Source organism: Rhincodon typus, chromosome 19 (genome assembly GCF_021869965.1).
Source record: "Rhincodon typus isolate 14 chromosome 19, sRhiTyp1.1, whole genome shotgun sequence".
Classification (NCBI taxonomy): domain Eukaryota; kingdom Metazoa; phylum Chordata; class Chondrichthyes; order Orectolobiformes; family Rhincodontidae; genus Rhincodon; species Rhincodon typus.
In genome coordinates this window covers 51,691,274-51,709,679 of record NC_063350.1, presented here as the reverse complement: position 1 = coordinate 51,709,679, position 18,406 = coordinate 51,691,274, and the positions used below count along the sequence as shown (strand labels likewise).

The 18,406-nt window shown below is 45.7% G+C and overlaps 1 protein-coding gene across 1 annotated transcript in view; it reads left to right on the top strand.

The window, feature by feature from the left end:
• Positions 1-18,406, top strand: part of LOC109916283 (engulfment and cell motility protein 2) — a 125,492-nt gene that overhangs the window by 86,982 nt on the left and 20,104 nt on the right. The window contains exons 17-18 of the mRNA XM_048608518.1: positions 8,541-8,648; positions 16,711-16,793. Coding sequence (XP_048464475.1) covers positions 8,541-8,648; positions 16,711-16,793 — 191 coding nt within the window. The remainder of the gene's footprint in view (positions 1-8,540; positions 8,649-16,710; positions 16,794-18,406) is intronic.

Genomic DNA, 18,406 nt, shown 5'->3' with positions numbered 1-18,406 from the left:
GGAGGAGGTATGGGGACAGGTGTAGCACTTCCTGCGGTTGCAGGGAAAAGTGCCGGGTGTGGTGGAGCTGGAGGGGAGTGTGGAGCAGACAAGGGAGTCACGGAAAGAGTGGTCCCTCTGATAAGCAGATAAGGGTGGGATTGCAGATGGCGGAAGTGTCGGAGGATGATATGTTGGATCCGGAGGTTGGTGGGGTGGTACGTGAGGACAAGGGGGATTCTTTTTTGGTTCTTATTGCGTGGACGGGGTGTGAGGGATGAGGTGCGGGAGATGTGGGAGACACGGTTGAGGGCGTTCTCGACCACCGGGGGGGGAAGTTATGGTCCTTGAAAAACGAGGACAACCGAGATGTACGGGAGTGGAATGCCTCATCCTGGGAGCAGATGCGGCGGAGGCGAAGGAATTGGGAATAGGGGATAGCATTTTTGCAGGAAGGTGGGTGGGAGGAGGAGTATTCTAGGTAGCTGTGGGAGTCGGTGGGCTTGAAATGAATATCGGTTTCTAGGTGGTTGCCCGATATGGAGACAGAGAGGTCCAGGAAGGGGAGAGAGGTGTTAGAGATGGTCCAGGTAAACTTAAGGTTGGGGTGGAAGGTGTTAGTGAAGTGGATGAACTGTTCGAGCTCCTCGTGGGAGCACGAGGCGGCGCCGATACAGTCATCAATGTAACGGAGGAAGAGGTGGGGTTTAGGGCCGGTGTAGGTACGGAAGAGGGATTGTTCCACGTAACCTACAAAGAGGCAGGCGTAGCTTGGGCCCATGCGGGTACCCATGGCTACCCCCTTTGTCTGTAGGAAGTGGGAGGAATTGAAAGAGAAGTTGTTGAGTGTGAGGACGAGTTCGGCTAAGCGGATGAGGGTATCAGTGGAGGGGGACTGGTCGGGCCTGCGGGACAGGAAGAAGCGGAGGGCCTTAAGGCCATCTGCATGGGGAATGCAGGTGTAGAGGGACTGGACGTCCATGGTAAAGATGAGGTGTTGGGGACCAGGGAATTGGAAGTTCTGGAGGAGGTGGAGGGCGTGGGTGGTGTCACGGACATAGGTAGGGAGTTCCTGGACCAAGGGGGAGAAAATGGAGTCTAGATAGTTGGAGATCAGTTCGGTGGGGCAGGAGCAGGCGGAGACAATGGGTCGACCAGGGCATTCAGGTTTGTGGATTTTGGGAAGGAGATAGAAGCGGGCAGTGCGAGGTTGGGGAACGATGAGGTTGGAGGCCGTGGGTGGGAGGTCACCTGAGGTGATGAGGTTGTGGATGGTTTGGGAGATGATGGTTTGGTGCTCAGGGGTGGGGTCATGATCAAGGGGGCGGTAGGAGGTGGTGTCGGAGAGTTGGCGTCTGGCCTCGGCGATGTAGAGGTCAGTGCGCCATACTGCAACTGCGCCTCCCTTGTCCGCGGGTTTTATGGTGAGGTTGGGATTGGAGCGGAGGGAGCAGAGGGCTGCACGTTCTGCGGGGGAGAGGTTGGAGTGGGTGAGAGGGGTGGAGAGGTTGAGGCGATTGATGTCTCGACGGCAGTTGGAGATGAAGAGGTCGAGGGAGGGTAGGAGGCCTTGGGGTGGTGTCCAGGAGGAGGGGGTGTGTTGGAAGCGGGAGAAGGGGTCAGTAGAGGGAGGGTTAGGTTCACGGTTAAAGAAGTAAGCGTGGAGGCGGAGGCGGCGGAAAAACTGCTCTATGTCCAAGCGTGAGCGGTATTCGTTGATCTGTGGGTGGAGGGGGACAAAGGTGAGCCCTTTACTGAGTTTCAAAATCTCCCCTCCCCCACCGCATCCCAAAACCAGTCCAGCTCGTCCCTGCCTCCCTAACCTGTTCTTCCTCCCACCTATCCCCTCCTCACACCTCAAGCCGCACCTTCATCTCCTACCGACCAACCTCATCCCGCCCCCTTGACCTGTCCGTCCTCCCTGGACTGACCTATCCCCTTCCTAACTCCCCACCTACACTCACCTTTACTGGCCCCATCCCCGCCTCTTCGACCTGTTTGTTTCCTCTCCACCTATCCTCTCCTCTATCCATCTTCTATCCGCCTCCCACTCTCTCCTTATTTATTTCAGAACCCCCTTCCCCTCCCCCTTTTCTGATGAAGGGTCTAGGCCTGAAACGTCAGCCTCTCTGCTCCTATGATGCTGCTTGGCCTGCTGTGTTCATCCAGCCCTGCACTGAGACGCAGCCTGGTCCTAGCTGTGAGCTGGCTGCCTCTCTCTGCACACAATGTGTATTTACAGAAGCACAAAATCATAGAATTAGAACATAGAACATAGAACAGTACAGGCCCTTCGGCCCACGATGTTGTGCCGAACTTTTACCCTAAACCTAAGGTCTATCTAATCTCCACTCCTACCTTATACTATCATCCATATGCCTATCTAATAGCCGCTTAAGTGCCCCTAATGAGGCTGACTCCACTACCCTCTCCGGCAATGCATTCCATGCCCCTACCACTCTCTAAGTAAAGAACCTACTTCTGACATCTCCCTGATATCTACCTCCTTTCACTTTAAAACTATGTCCCCTCGTAAAAGCTACCTCCACCCTAGGAAAAAGTGTCTGGCTGTCTACTCTATCTATACCTCTGATCATTTTGTACCCCTCTATCAAGTCACCTCTCATCCTTCGTTGTTCTAAAGAGAAAAGCCCTAGCTCTCTCAACCTTTCCTCGTAAGACCTTCCCTCCATTCCAGGCAACATCCTGGTAAATCTCCTCTGCACCTTTTCTAATGCTTCCTCATCTTTCCTGTAATGAGGTGACCAGAACTGGATACGATACTCCAGATGTGGCCGAACCAGGCTTTTGTATAGCTGGAGCATAACTTCACGGTTCTTGAACTCAATTCCTCTGTTAATGAAAGCTAACACACCATACGCCTTCTTAACAACTCTATCCACCTGGGTGGCAGCTCTCAGGGAACTGTGAACATGAACCCCAAGATCCCTCTGCTCCTCCACACTGGCAAGAATCTTTCCGTTAACCCTGTATTCTGCTTTCAAGTTTGTCCTTCCAGAATGAATACCTCACACTTTTCAGGGTTGAACTCCATCTGCCACTTCTCAGCCCAGCTCTGCATTCTATCAATGTCCCTTTGTAACCTAGAACAGCCCTCCGCACTGTCCACAACGTGACCCACCTTCGTATCGTCCGCGAACTTGCTAATCCACCCTTCCACTCCTTCATCCAAATCATTTGCAAAGAGGACCCAGAACAGATCCTTGTGGTACACCACTCGTAACTGAACACCATGTTGAATATTTTCCGTCCACTACCACCCTTTGTCTTCTCAGGGTCAGCCAATTCTGAATCCAATCTGCCACATTTCCCCCTATCCATGCCTCCTTACCTTCTGCATGAGCCTACCATGGGGAACCTTATCAAACGCCTTACTTAAATCCATGTATACCACATCCACTGCTCCACCTTCATCCACGTGTTTGGTCACCTCTTCAAAGAATTCAATAAGGTTTGTGAGGCATGATCTACCCCTCACAAATCCATGCTGACTATCACGAATCAAACTGTGCCTTTCCAAGTGATCATAAATCCTGTCTCTCAGAGCCCTTTCCAATAATTTGCCCACCACTGATGTAAGACTAACTGGCCTCTAATTTCTGGGGTTAACCCTGTTCCCTTTTTTGAACAAGGGAATGACGTTTGCCTCTTTCCAATCTTCAGGCACTATACCTGTGGACAGTGAGGACGAAAAGATCAGCACCAAAGGCCCTGCGATCTCGTCCCTCACTTCCCATAGAATCCTTGGATAAATCCCATCAGGCCCGGGGATCTTATCTATCTTCAACTTCCTCAGAATTCCTAGCACATCTTCTTTACTAACATTAACCTCCTCTAGCCTACCTGCCTGTTTCACAACGTCCTCCTCTACAACTAGGTCCCCCTCAGTTGTGAATACTGAAGAAAAGTATTCATTAAGGACCTCTCCTATCTCTTTAGGCTCTGTGCACAAATTCCCTTTACAGTCCTTGATCGGCCCTACCCTTTCTCTCGTCATTCTCTTGTTCTGCACATACGTGTAAAAAGCCTTGGAGTTTTCCTTGATCCTATGCGCCAAGGTTTTCTCATGCCCCCTTATAGCTCTCCTAAGCCCTTTCTTCAGCTCCTTCCTGGCTAACTTGTATCCCTCTAGAGCCTTTTCCGTTCCTCTTTTCCTAAACCTTACATAAGTCTCCTTCTTCCTCTTAACCAGTCGTTCGACCTCTCTCGAGAACCATGGCTCCCTCACTCGACCACATCTTCTCTGCCTGCTAGGGACAAACATATCGAGCACATGCAGAATGCATTCCTTAAACAATTTACACATTTCTGTGGTGCTCTTCCCTGACAGCATCTGTTCCCAATTTATGTTACCGAGTTCTTGCCTAACTTAATTGTAATTACCCTTCCCCCAATTGTAAACTTTACCCTGCCGTAAGTACCTATCCTTATTCATGACTATCGTGAAAGAAACAGAGTTATGATCGCTACTGCCAAAATGCTCTCCTACCAACAGGTCTAACACTTGGCCCGGTTCGTTGCCAAGCACCAAATCCAAAGTGGCCTTTCCTCGTGTTGGTCTATCTACATACTGTGTCAGGAATCCTTCCTGAACGCACTGGACAAAATCTGCTCCATCTAAACTATTAGAACTAAAATGTTTCCAATCAATATTTGGAAAGTTGAAGCCACCCATGACTACAACCCTGTGACTTCTGCACCTTTCCAGTATCTGCCTCCCAATCCGCTCCTCTACTTCTCTGCAACTTTTAGGGGGTCTGTAAAAAAACCCCCAACAAAGTGACTGCTCCTTTCTTGTTCCTGACCTCAACCCAAACTGACTCTGTAGACATATCATTCTCGAACTGCCTTTCAGTAGCTGCTATACTTGCCCTGACTAGCAATGTCACTCCCCCACCTCTTTTTCCACCCTCCCTATTTCTTTTAAAGCATCTAAATCCCAGAACTTCCAACAACCATTCCTCTCCCTGAGTTACCCAAGTTTTTGTAATGGCCACAACATCGTAGTTCCAAGTACCGACCCATGCTCTAAGTTCATCCGCTTTATTTCTGATACTTCTGGCATTGAAGTATACACACCTCAAACCGTGTCCACAATTACGCTCCATCGACCGCATTTCTTTATAAATCACCTCACTCTCTGTTGTGTCTGTTGGAAGGCCGAATACCTCATCCTCTGAATTATAAATTCTGTTCCCCACCCCCTGCCAAACTAGCTTAAACCATCCCGTACAGGTCTAGCAAACCTCCCTCCCAGGATATTTGTGCCCTTCCGGTTCAGGTGCAACCCGTCCTTACTGTACAGGTCCCACCTTCCCCAGAATGTGCTCCAATTATCCACATAATGGAAGCCCTCCCTCCTACACCAGCCCTGTAGCCACGTGTTTAGCTGCACTCTCTCCCTATTTCTTAGCTCGTTATCACGTGGCACTAGTAGTAATCCAGAGATAACTACCCTGTTTGTCCTGGACTTCAGCTTCCAACCTAACTCCCTGTACTCGTTTTTCACATTCTCAGTCCTTTTTCTACCTATGTCATTGGTACCGATGTGTACCATGACTGCTGGTTGCTCACCCTCCCCTTTAAGGATCTTGAAGACACGATCCGAGACATCACGGACCCTGGCACCCGGGAGGCAACATACCATCCTTTCATCTCGTTCGCGTCCACAGAACCGCCTGTCTGTGCCTCTTACTATTGAATCCCCCACTACAATTGCTCTCCTATTCTCCCCCTTCCCTTCTGTGCCACAGGGCCAGGCTCAGTGCCAGAGACCTGTCCGCTATGGCCTTCCCCTGGTAGGTCGTCCCCCCCAACAGTATCCAAAACGGTATACTTATTATTGAGGGGAATGGCCACAGGGGATCCCTGCACTGTCTGCCTATTCCCTTTCCCCTTCCTGACAGTCACCCAGCTACCTTTTTCCTGTACCTTGGGTGTGACACCTCCCTGTAACTCCCCTCCATCACCCCCTCAGCCTCCCGAATGATCCGGAGTTCATCCAGCTCCAGCTCCAGCTCCAGTTCCCTAACGTGGTCTGAGAGGAGCTGGAGTTGGGTGCACTTCTCGCAGGTGAAGTCAGAGGGGACACCAGCAGTGACCCTTACCTCCCACATCCTGCAAGAGGAGCATGCAACTGCCCTAGCTTCCATTCCCTCTACTCTAGATTTCCAGAAGAACAACAAAACAAAAAGCCTTACCTTACCGAACCTCCACACAGTCTTTTTTGGTTAGAGGAGGAGGACGGGTGGGCGACACTACACATGTAGTGTTTCGGGTTTAGCCAATGCCCGAATTTATCTGTTTCTTCCTGGCTCGCGTTCCGTCCACACACCCGCCGCTGAAAACAAGAGGGCCGCTTGCTGCACGAGATAAGTTTTTATACAGGGAGAATACAAAAACTGCCTTATCTTCCCATTGGCACTCTGGCTCGCGCTGCTGCCGCTGAAAACAAGAGGGCCGCTTGCAATTATCCAGTAAAGAAGAGGCCCTTTGACCCATCGAGTCAACGCCAACTGAACGACTCTAAATCTACACTAGTCCCACTTCCGTGTGCTCACCCAAGTACTTTTTTTAAAGGTTATAAGGTTTCCTGCCTCAAATACCCTACCAGGCAGTGCATTCCAGATTCCCACCACTTTACGGGTGAAACCATTTTTCCTCAAATCCCCTATAAACCTCCCGCCATTCACCTTAAAATGATGCTCCCTTGTTATTGACTAAGGGTAGCAGCTGCTTCCTACCCACTCTGTCTACACCCCTCATAATCTGATACACCTCACTCAGGTCCCCTCTTGGCCTTCTCTGCTTTAAAGCAAACAACATGAGCTTATCCAGCCTCTCTTCATAGCTAAACTGCTCCAACCCAGATAACATCCTGGTGAATCATCTGTGCCCACTCCAAAGTGATCACAACTTTTTTATAGTGGTGACCAGAACTGCACACAATACTCCAGCTGTAGCCTAACCAAAGGATTTTTTGGTACAGCTGCAGCATAACCTCACTGTTCTTACAATCTATGCCATGATTGTTAAAGGCAAATGTCCTGTATGCCTTATTAACCACTCTTTTAACTGTCCTGCCACCTTCAGGGATCTGTGGACAAGCATCCCAAGCTTCTTCTGTTTCTCTGAGCTTCCTAATGCCCTGCATTCATTGAGTACTCTCTTGTCTGGTTACTCCTTCCAATGTCATATCATATACAGTTTGTTCTGACATAACATGATAGTTGCGTTCTTGCATGACCTCACGCTACAGAAAATCGCGCAATAAGTGCGACACTTAAAGTGATCGAAACGGAATCGTGTTATAGCTAACACATGGTAAGGAAAGTTTGGGTTTTACAAATAGCATTCTCCTATTCTTCAATCATGTTACAGCCAATTTGCATTGAGAAACGCACATAGTTAAATTCCATCTGCCACTGATGTGTCCATCTGACCAATCCATCTATATCTTCCTGTAATCTAAGACCTTCTTCCTCAATGTCAACCACCTGGCACCATCTTCATGTCAGCTGTAAACTCGCTTATCATCGCATGCCTCCCACCAATGTTGTCTTCTGTATTTTTCATACACATCGCAAATAGTAAGGGACCCAGTACAGATGCCTGTGGTGCACTACTGGACACCAGCCTCCAGTGACACAAACAACATTCGAGCAGCGCCTTCTGCCTCCTGTCTGACAACCAAGTTACCCTGGATCCCATGTGCTTTTACCTTCTTACCAATCTCCCATGTGTGAGTTTGTCATTTGAAAGCTAGTTGCTGGTGCACCCCAAAGTGCTGCTTTAAAGTACAGAAGTATCCTGTAAGTGGATTGGAGATACGCCACAAAGATTCTGTGTGGCTGAGAGATGTCAGACAGATGATAGATGTATGCAGCTGATACCCCTGGAACATGCCCTGGGATGTTGTTACCTAGCTTCCAAGATGGCGGTCTGGGAACAAGGGGCTAGCTGGTGTTGCCAGGTGCCCGCTCGGACTTATTGTCAGGGATTGTTGACTTCTAGTTTCCTTGTGGTGGGATAAGAAGCTTCATGTTAATGAGGCAAGATTCCCTGTAAATGAGACTGTAAACAAGGAATAATTCTCCCCTCCATAAGCATTGTGCCATCGCCTAGCGAGAATTCCCTCTCGATGCCTGGAAAATGTGGCCAGTTGGCCTTGATATCGGGAAAGGCCTTGCCGGACTTCTGACATGATTCACCCAGAATTCTTACTATAGCCCGTGTCGTTCAGGCTCCTATAAGATTCTGGCTACAGTTACCGAATTTATTTAATACAACGTTCAGTTTGTGATATGGGGTAATTTGCATAATATAACCAAATATATACTGTATAATAGTAGCTGGTATTGTTCCAGGTACAAAGCTACTGTATAATACACCTTGTTTGTTTAGGGGGAATTGTGTACTAATGTTTGTTGGTCTTGTGTGTGATTACTGTTAGTGCAATACTGCGTGTGTTTGTACTCGTGCATGTAGGTGCTGGTTAGTGCTACTGTCCCTTCAGTTTTTTTTTCTCTGTTCTTTTCCAGATAAGTTCTGGTTTTGCCGGCTGTCTCTCAATCACAAGGTGTTGCACTATGGTGATCTGGATGAGAATCCACAGGGTGAGGTGGCCTTTGAGTCACTGCAGGAGAAAAGTAAGTAGGAGGGTTAATCAGTAAATTTGCAGACAAGAAAATTGGTGGGTGGTAAATAATGAGAAGGATAACATCCGATTACAGCAGGATATAGACAGACTGATCAGCAAAAAATGGAATTCAATCCGGATAAGTGCGAGATGATGCACTTGGACAGGACAAACAAGGCAAGGGAATACATGATGAACAATAGGTTCTGGTAAGCACCAAGAATCAGAGGGACCTTGATGTGCATGCATACTAGGGACTAGTAACCCATAACCTTATGGGACGGGTGTATAAGATGGTTAAGAAGGCATATGAACACTTGCCTTTTTTAGCTGAGGCATAGAGTTTAAGAGCAGGGAAGTTATGCTGAAACTGTATAAAATGATGTTTAGTCCACTGCTAGCGTGTTGTGGGCAGTTGTGGAATCCACTTTATAAGAGGGATGAGATTGCACTGGAGAGGGTGCAGTGGAGATTTACCAGGATGTTGCCAGGCTAGAGAGTTTCAGTTATGAAGAGAGATTGGACAGACTCGGGTTATTTTTCTTGGAGCAGATCAATATTTTTGGTTACTTACTCAAAAGACTCAATCAGGTTTGTGAGATACTATTTCCCTCACACAAAACCATGCTGACTATCTCTAATCAGTTCTTGCCTCTCCGACTGCATGTAGTTCTTATCTTTCAAAATCACCTGCAATAACTTACCCACCACCAATGTCACGTTCACAGGTCTGTAGTTCCCAGACTTCTGCTTACAGCCTTTCTTAAATAAAGGCACAATAATAGCCACCCTCCAGTCCTCCGGCACCTCTCCGATGGCAGTAGATGATACAAATCTATAGGGGCCCCGTAATTTCTTCCCTAACTTCCCACAACATCCTGGGATACACTTGATTGGGTCCCAGAGATTTGTCCACCTTTACGTTCATTAAGACTTCCAGCACTTCCTCTTCTGTAATGTGAACTGTTTTCAAAACATTACTATTTATTTCCCCGAGTTCTGTATCCTCAATTTCTTCCTCCACAGTAAAAACAGACACAAAATATTCACTTAATATCTCTCCCATCTCCTGAGGTTCAACACAATGATGACCTCATTGATCTTTATGGGCCCTACTCTCTCTCTAGTTTCTCTTTTGCTTTTAATGTACTTGTAGAATCTCTTTGGATTATCCTTAACCCTATCTGCCAAGGCTATCTCACATCCTCTCTTTGATCTCCCGATTTCCCTGTTAAGAATGCCCCTACACTCTTTCTACTCTTCCAGAGATTCATTTGATCCCTATTATCTGTATCTAATATGATTGTTTCTTATTCTTGACTAGAACTTCAATATCTTTATTTATCCATTGTTCCCTACTCTTACCAGCCTTACCCTTAACTCCAACAGGAACATAATGCCTCTGAACTCTCATTTATAACACTCTTGAAAGCCTTCCACTTGTCAGTCATCCGTTTACCTCCGAACAGTCTACTCCAATCAACTTTGGAAAGTTCTTTTCTCATACCATTAACATTTTCCTTACTCCAGTTAAGAACTTTAACTTTTATGGAAGGCTTATCTTTTTCGTAACTATTTAAAACTGATAGAATTATGATCACTAGTGCCAAAGTGTTCCCCTACCATCTCTTCAATCATTTGCCCTGCCTTATTTCCCAAGGGAAGGTCAAGCTTTGCTCCTTATCTATTAGATACATTTACATATCGATAAAGAAAATTCTCTTGAACACATTTAACAAATTCCTCAGAGATAGTAGGAACTGCCGATGTTGAAGGGGATTTTCCCATTCTGTTTCCATCTCTGGCAACCACCTGGAAACTGATATCTATTTCAAACCTACCGACTCCCACAGCTACCTAGAATACACCTCCTCTCACCCCCCTTCCTGCAAAAATGCCATCCCATATTCCCAATTTCTTCGCCTCCGCCGCATCTGCTCCCAAGGTGAGGCATTCCACTCCTGGATATCCCAGATGTCCTTGTTTTTCAAGGACCGCAACTTCCCCTCCACAGTGGTCGAAAACACCCTCGACCGCATCTCTTGCGTTTCCCGCAACTCATCCCTCACATGCTCTCCCCGCAATAACAACAAAAACAGAATCCCCCTCGTCCTCACATACCACCCCACCAACCTCCGGATTCAACGCATCATCCTCCGCTACTTCTGCCACCTGCAATCCGACCCCACTACCAAGGACATTTTCCCTCCCCACTCTTATCTGCTTTCCGGAGGGACCACTCTCTCCGTGACTCCCTTTCCGCTCCACACTCCCCACTAGCCCCACCACACCCGGCACTTTTCCCTGCAACCACAGGAAGTGCTACACCTGCCCCTACACCTCCCCCCTCACCCCCATCCCAGGCCCAAAGAAAACCTTCTACATTAAACAGATGTTCACCTTCACATCTGCTAATGTGGTATACTGTATCCGCTGTTCCCGATGTGGCCTCTTCTACATCAGGGAAACCAAGCGGAGGCTTGGAGACTGCTTTGTGGAGCACCTACGCTTGGTTCGCGACAAACAACTGCACCTCCCAGTCGCGAACCACTTCAACTCCCCCTCCCACTCCTTGGACGACATGTCCATCCTGGGCCTCCTGCAGTGCCACAACGATGCCACCCGAAGGTTGCAGGAACAGCAACTCATATTTCGCTTGGGAACCCTGCAGCCCAATGGTATCAATGAGGACTTCACAAGCTTCAAAATCTCCCCTCCCCCGACCACATCCCAAAACCAGCCCAGCTCGTCCCTGCCTCCCTGACCTGTCCGTCCTTTCTCCCACCTATCCGCTCCTCCCTCAACCCCCACCTCCACCTCCTACCTACCAGCCTCGTCCCTGCCTCCTTGACCTGTCCGTCTTCTCTTGACTGACCAACCCCCACCCTAACTCCCCACCTACATTCATCTTTACTGGCTCCATCCCCGCCTCTTTGACCTGTCTGTCTCCTCTCCACCTATCTGCTCCTTTATCCATCTTCCATCCGCCTCCCCCTCTCTCCCTATTTATTTCAGAATCCCCTTCCCCTCCCCCATTTCTGAAGAAGCGTCCAGACCCGAAACATCAGCCTTCCTGCTCCTCTGATGCTGATTGGCCTGCTGTGTTCATCCAGCTCTACATAACAAATTCCTCACCATTCAAGCCTTTAACACTATGGCAGTCCCAGTCAATGTTTGGAAAATTAAAATCACTTACTATTACAACCTTGTTATTCTTACATATATCTGAGATCTATCTACATATTTGCTCCTTAATTTCCCTCTGGCTATTGGGGAGCCTATAGTACAATCCTATCAAGGTGATCATCCCTTTGTTCTCTGTTCATTCTCCCTACCTGAGCACCATCGGTTGACCTCAGTGTTAAAAATTATATTGGCTCTGCACTCACAGTCCTTTTAAGGGAGTGAAGTTCCAGATTTCTACAACCTTTTCTATAAAAGCATGCTTTCTGATTCAATTCTAAAATGACACCTGCTTGTTCTCGATACCCTCATCGAAGAAACAGTTCTGTTTGTCCACCTCTTTTGAATCCTTTCATCATTTAAATTACCTTAGTTAAACCCCTTCAAACATGTAGGGAATACAAGCCGAGTTTATGCAAACTGTCGTTGAAATTTAACCCCTTGTGCCCTGGGAAATCATTCTGCAGGATTAATTACATTCAAGCAATGAACACAATACTGCACATAGGGTCCAGCCAAAGCTCTGGTTAACTGAAACATAATTTCTTCCTCCTTGTATCCCTTGTATGAAAATAAAGGCCAATATTCCATTACTTTTATTACATTTTTAGACCCTGACCACTAGTGTTGTGTTGTTGCTCTCCTGATTCTGTTTAGAAAGTTCATATCCAGTTCAGGTATCTCGTATTGGCATTTATAAACTCTTCAGAGAGCATCACTTATATGATGATATTGATTTTATTTCTGTACAGTTCTGAGATCTCTCACCTACCTCATAAGATTATAACTGCACAAAATCAATGCAAAACATTTCATTGTATCATATGGAATTTGTCCTTAACCACATTCTGCCCAAACCACACCAATTTAATCTTACAACAGAAATGACTGAAATGTTCTCCTGTGTTTCTTTTGTCTCTTCCCCTCAACATCACAAGATAACTATTGTCATTTACACTTTGTCATTTACACTTTTAGTTTGAGAGCAGTTCATTAGCTCTCTGCTGCTTTCAAACCTACCTGCTTAGGTGCACTTGTACGTTCCTGAGACATTGTTTGAAAATGAACAGAGAGACTTGCAGGGATTCTCGAAATGCTCCAACTCAGAGTTCCTATTGTATGAATTAGAACCGTCAGGTGGTATTGATCCCAGAAACATGCAACTGAAATGCACAAATGCATTTGTATGGTTGATTGCCTCTAGATAACTTCCTCCCATGCATGCTGACTAAACTTATTGCAGACTTTACGAGGATTCTGATATACTCTTACTGCCTATTCTACGTGAATTGGATATCTTCAGTATAGTATGCATCCTCAATATGTCCTTGTGCCTGGTCATACGTCTGTTGGTGGCACTCTCACCTCTGATGGAAGGTTGTGGGTTCAAGTCTCACTCGAGATTTGAGAATGTTATTGGGTCTGATACGCCAGTCCAGTACTGAGGGAGCACTGCAGTATCAGGAGGTTCTGTCTTTTGGATGAGATGTTAAAAAGAGGCTTCTTCAATCTTTTTGATGAATACAGGTTTCTCCTGGCATTAATTCCAACCTTGCTGTATGTAAATAGGTTACTAAATTTTTTATACAACTGCAGTGAAAAGTACTTAAAAAGTACCCCATTAGATGCAAAGCACCTTGAAACATCCTGAAATTGTGAAATGTGCTGGTTGAGTGCAAGTCTTTATTTGTGCAGTTCGAGATTTGGTTTTGTATGTGGTGCAAAATAGGAACAAAAGCTTTTGATAACAGGAACAGCCCATTTCTATTCCATTCCTTCTCAGTTCTAGATGCATGTTTACACCCTTTTTCTCCTCCACATTCTCATGGTGAAGAAAACAAGTTCGTGAGTCACTCTCCTGATATAATTCATTCCTTGTGAGTCCTTTGGAATTCTTCATCTGCTGCAGTCGTCATTTACCTCTTCCTACCCTCCTACACGCTACCGGCTTTTGAAATCACAAGGTTGCTGCCATCTAGCTACATTTGCATTTTTTCTCTAGGCAGTATAATCACTGGCAAATGCGACTGGAACATCTCACTGATTCTGTCCATTCTGTTTTCTTTGGAAGTCCAGGTGATCACATTTTCCCAGGTATTTTGGAGATCTTAAAGGTGAATTCTCCCAGGACCTCCATATATTTTTAGCCCTATTCTGCTTTCACTCTGTATGGTTATCTAGCTTAAGGTGACTTAGCACTTGATTTATGATTTTCCTGCTTATAAAGGATGCAGTAAGCACCATTACTTTTTGACTGATGTAAACTTTATATCCATTTGATTCTAAAAGCCCGTTGTATTTTCGCACTCTAGATACTACATTGCAGTGTGCTGGTCACTGAAAATCTACATGTCCCTCTACAATTATCAGCACATTAAATTTACTTTGTTGATTACTGGTATGGAATATTACTTCCCACTGGTCGCTACAATGCAATGTGATATTCTGCCTTTCCCTAGAATACTACCATTCTGTTTGGAGGTTTCCAACAAAATATCTTTACATTAAGGTGTTTCACTGAATTTAGCTCACAAAGCATTGGAATTCCTACATAACCAGAAGCTAAGGAGAATGATGAATGATATAGCCTTACAGCCATGTAAAACAGTTTATGGAATGTTGCTACGATACCTCTTTGGTCTGAAGCTATCAGTCAGTAACCTGCCTCATCCAACAAGAGATTATGAATAGATTTCTTCCCTCAACTCTCAATATACTGGAGTGTCCTGTTCATTAGAGAAACATCAAGAGATCATTTCTGTGGCATAGTGATGTGGAGTCAACATTGATTTAATTGCTAGCCTTAACTGACTTACCCCTGAACAGGGAGAGGATCATAGGTAGCCAACCTACTGTCCAGCTGTGGAACAAAAGGACATGTTCAAGGCTCTGTTCTTTGAAGGTTTACGGAGTGATTTGGACACAAGACAACTCCTTCCTTAGAGCCAACCAGGTCCAGACCAAGTCTTTGGTCAGAAATGTGAATTTAGCCTGCTGACAAGGGCAGTGCAGTTATTTGTAGAGAGGGATTATACAGAACAAGAATGAAATGGGGTGGGATTTGTTACATATGTTTCTTAAGCACAGATTTAACTATTTAAAATAATGTTTTGATTTTCATTCTACTTTGTATTGTTAAATATGAATCATCTCCTTTAAGAGGATTATAGGTACTGTAGAAATCTGTGTCCATATTATATCTTGACAACATTCAGGCTTGGGCTGATTAGTGGATCATAACATTGATGCAAAGCAATGACTATCTCCAGCAAGATGGGATCTGACCATCTCCCCATGATATCCAGGGGCATTACCATCACTAAATCCTCCAGTATCAACATCCTGAACATTACCATTGATCAGAAACTGAACTGAATCAGGCATAAAAATAGTGTAGTTACAAGAGCAGGTCGGAGATGATGAATTCTGTGATGAGTAATTAACCACCTGTTTCCCAAAGCCTGTCCACCATCTACAAGGCACAAGGCAGGAGTGTGATGGAATACTCCCCACTTGTCTGGATGGGTGCAGCTCCAACAACTGTCTAGAAACTTGACACTATTTAGTAAAAAGCAGCCCATTTACCTCCTTAAACATTCACTTTCTCCAACACTGATGCAGTGTGGCAGCAGGGTGTACCATTAACACGACTCAATGTTGCAACTCACCAAGGCTCTTTCAACAACACCAAACCCATGACGTTTACCACCCAGAACAGGGGTGGGGAACCTTTCTCCCCTTGGAGGCCAGTGACATTTGGACAAAATCAATGATGGGCTGCACACTGGATAAAGCAGCTTTATTTACTAAGAGGGGTAACTGAAATGTTCAACTTATTTGTCGTTTTAATGTGTAGCTAAGGTTATTCTGCTTTCCTATGTCTGCTGGTAATGAAGATGTTGCTACTGTCAACTGTTGTTCCAAATTATTGTGGGTTAATCTGGAATGCAAATTTTACTTGATGGTGTGTAGTACCAAACAGCAATGCATTTCTCAGCGTGTCTCTCCTCATGTTTGGAAAATCAGTGGCACCTATTTAGAATTCACCAGAGGTAGGTTTACTGTATTTGATCTTCAGGTCAATGCTGACATGTAGTTCTACGAATTCGTGTTAAAGGTGTTTTAAGTACATCAGCAGCTTCAATATTGAACAGTGTAGCAAACATATTTAATTTCCCGATACAGACCTGTGCTGGTGTTTCTCTTTGGTGCCTCACATACCTATCAGTGGATCTGAGGCTTTCAGGTTGTTCTCCTCTGATGTGTTTCTCTGGCAGTGATTTTCCTCATGATGTGCAGTGCTGGTGGGATTCAGGGTGTCATTTGGCCCAGGATCTTGTCAAGGACCAGCAAGCCAGATTCAGTGTAACAATGGCTGGAGGTTGGAGATTGCCCACCCCTGACCTAGAAGGTCTAGGGCATCATTCTGACTCAGAACTGTAAAGCCATTTCCTTGCTTTTGCTGGAAAAGAATCATGGAACTCCTTTCCTAACGGCACTCTGGGTGTAGCTACAGTTCAAGGAGACAGCACACCACTAACATATAGGACATTTAGGAATGGGCAGCAGAAGTTGTCCAAGCTAGCAAATCCTGCATCATGTTATATTATTTAAAAAGAAACCCACTTTAAAGAACCAAAATATTTTCATTGTTAAGATGCCAACTTGTGCTATCATGTGATGACAATGTAACTATTGATTTTAAATGATACAAGATCTAACTACAATAAAGACAACTAACGTTGAATTCTAACATCTAGAGCAAGCTTAACGTTTGTAATATTTAAAATAATTCTGTTGTTTACCAGTACACACACACACACACACACACACACACACACACACACACTTGTTAATGATCATTATTCGTATGCTTCTCTTTATTTTAGTTCCCGTTGTAGATATCAAAGCTGTGGTAACAGGGAAAGACTGCCCCCACATGAGAGAAAAGAGTGCCCTGAAACAAAACAAGGTACAGCTTAATTCTTTGTGTGTGTTTATGCATGTGTTATATGGATAGATAGGAACATACCATTATTAGACAGAAGGAATGAAGAAGGTTCATCTGATCAACCCAAAGTCTCATGAATTTTTGACTAATGGGAACAATTGGTCTCAAATAAAACTCGGATAGAAAGCAAAGACTATCCAACTTGTGGAGAGCTTTGACTAAGTTGCCTGTTCTTTCTGATCATGCTGTACATGGGTCACTTTTCAAATTAGACATGCTGTATCCTAAAATGTTTATTTTCTGAATAAAATGTCTGTCAGGTGTGGCACAGTGAGTAGCCTTCTTGCCTCTGAATCACAAGTTTGTGATTTGAAATTCCAGAGCAGAGGCTGAAAACATACAATATAGGCTGGCAATCCAAAACTGTATTGTAAGAGCGCTTCACTGTCTGAGGAGTCATTAAACCAAGGCCCTATCTGCTTTCTGAAGTGGATGTAAAAGATCCTGTGACATTATTTTAGTGAAGAGAAGGGGTGTTATCCCTTGTATTCAGCCAATATTTATCTCTTAATCAACATTACAAAGATAAATTATCTGGTCATTATCACATTATTGTTTGTGTGAAGATAGTAAGAACTGCCGATGCTGGAGTCTGAGATAATACAGCATGGAGCTGGAGGAACACCTCAGGCCAGGCAACATCAGACAAGCAGGAAAACTGATGTTTCGGGTCGAGACCCTTCTTCAGAAATGGGGGAGGGGAAGGGGGCTATGAAATAAATGAGGGGGTGGGGGGCGATGATAGCAGGTAGATTGTGGAGCGGATAGGGTGGGAGAGAAGACAGACAGGCCAGTGAGGCGGGGATGAGAGGTAGGGGGGGCTGGTCTTGGGATGAGGTCGGGGGTGGGGAGATTTTGAAGCTACTAAAGTCCACATTGAGACCATTGGGTTGTCGGCTTCCAAGGCGGAATATGAAGTGCTGTTCCTCCAGTTTCCATGTGGCATCGTTGTGACACTGGAGGAGGTCCAGGATGGATATGTCGTCCAGGGTGCGGGAGGGGAGTTGAAGTGGTTCGTGACTGGGAGGTGTTGTCATTTGTCACGAACCAAGTGTAGGTGCTCCACAAAGCGGTCTCCGAGTTTGTGTGACCTTGCTGTATACACATTTGTTGATGTGTAATCACACTTCAAATTGTACCTTATTGGCTGTAAAGCACTTTGGGATGCCTTGAGGTCATGAAAGGTGTTGTAAACATAGGAAGTGCTACCTTTCTATCCAACTGCAGGAAGTGCTACACCTGTCCCTACACCTCCCACCTCACCTCCATTCAAGGCCCATCAGTCAGCTTGGTCTACTGTATCCGTTGCTCCCGATGTGGCCTCCTCTACATTGGTGAGACCAAGTGTAGACTTGGAAACTGTTTCATAGGGCATCTGCACTCTCTGTACGCAACAAACGACAACACCTTCCGGTCGCCAACTATTTTAACACCCCCTCCCACTCCCTGGGTGACACATCTATCCTGGACTTCCTCCAGTGTCACAATGACGCCACCCACAAACTGGAGGAGCGACACCTCATATTCCGCCTTGGGAGCCTACAGCCCGATGGCCTAAACATGGAATTCACCAG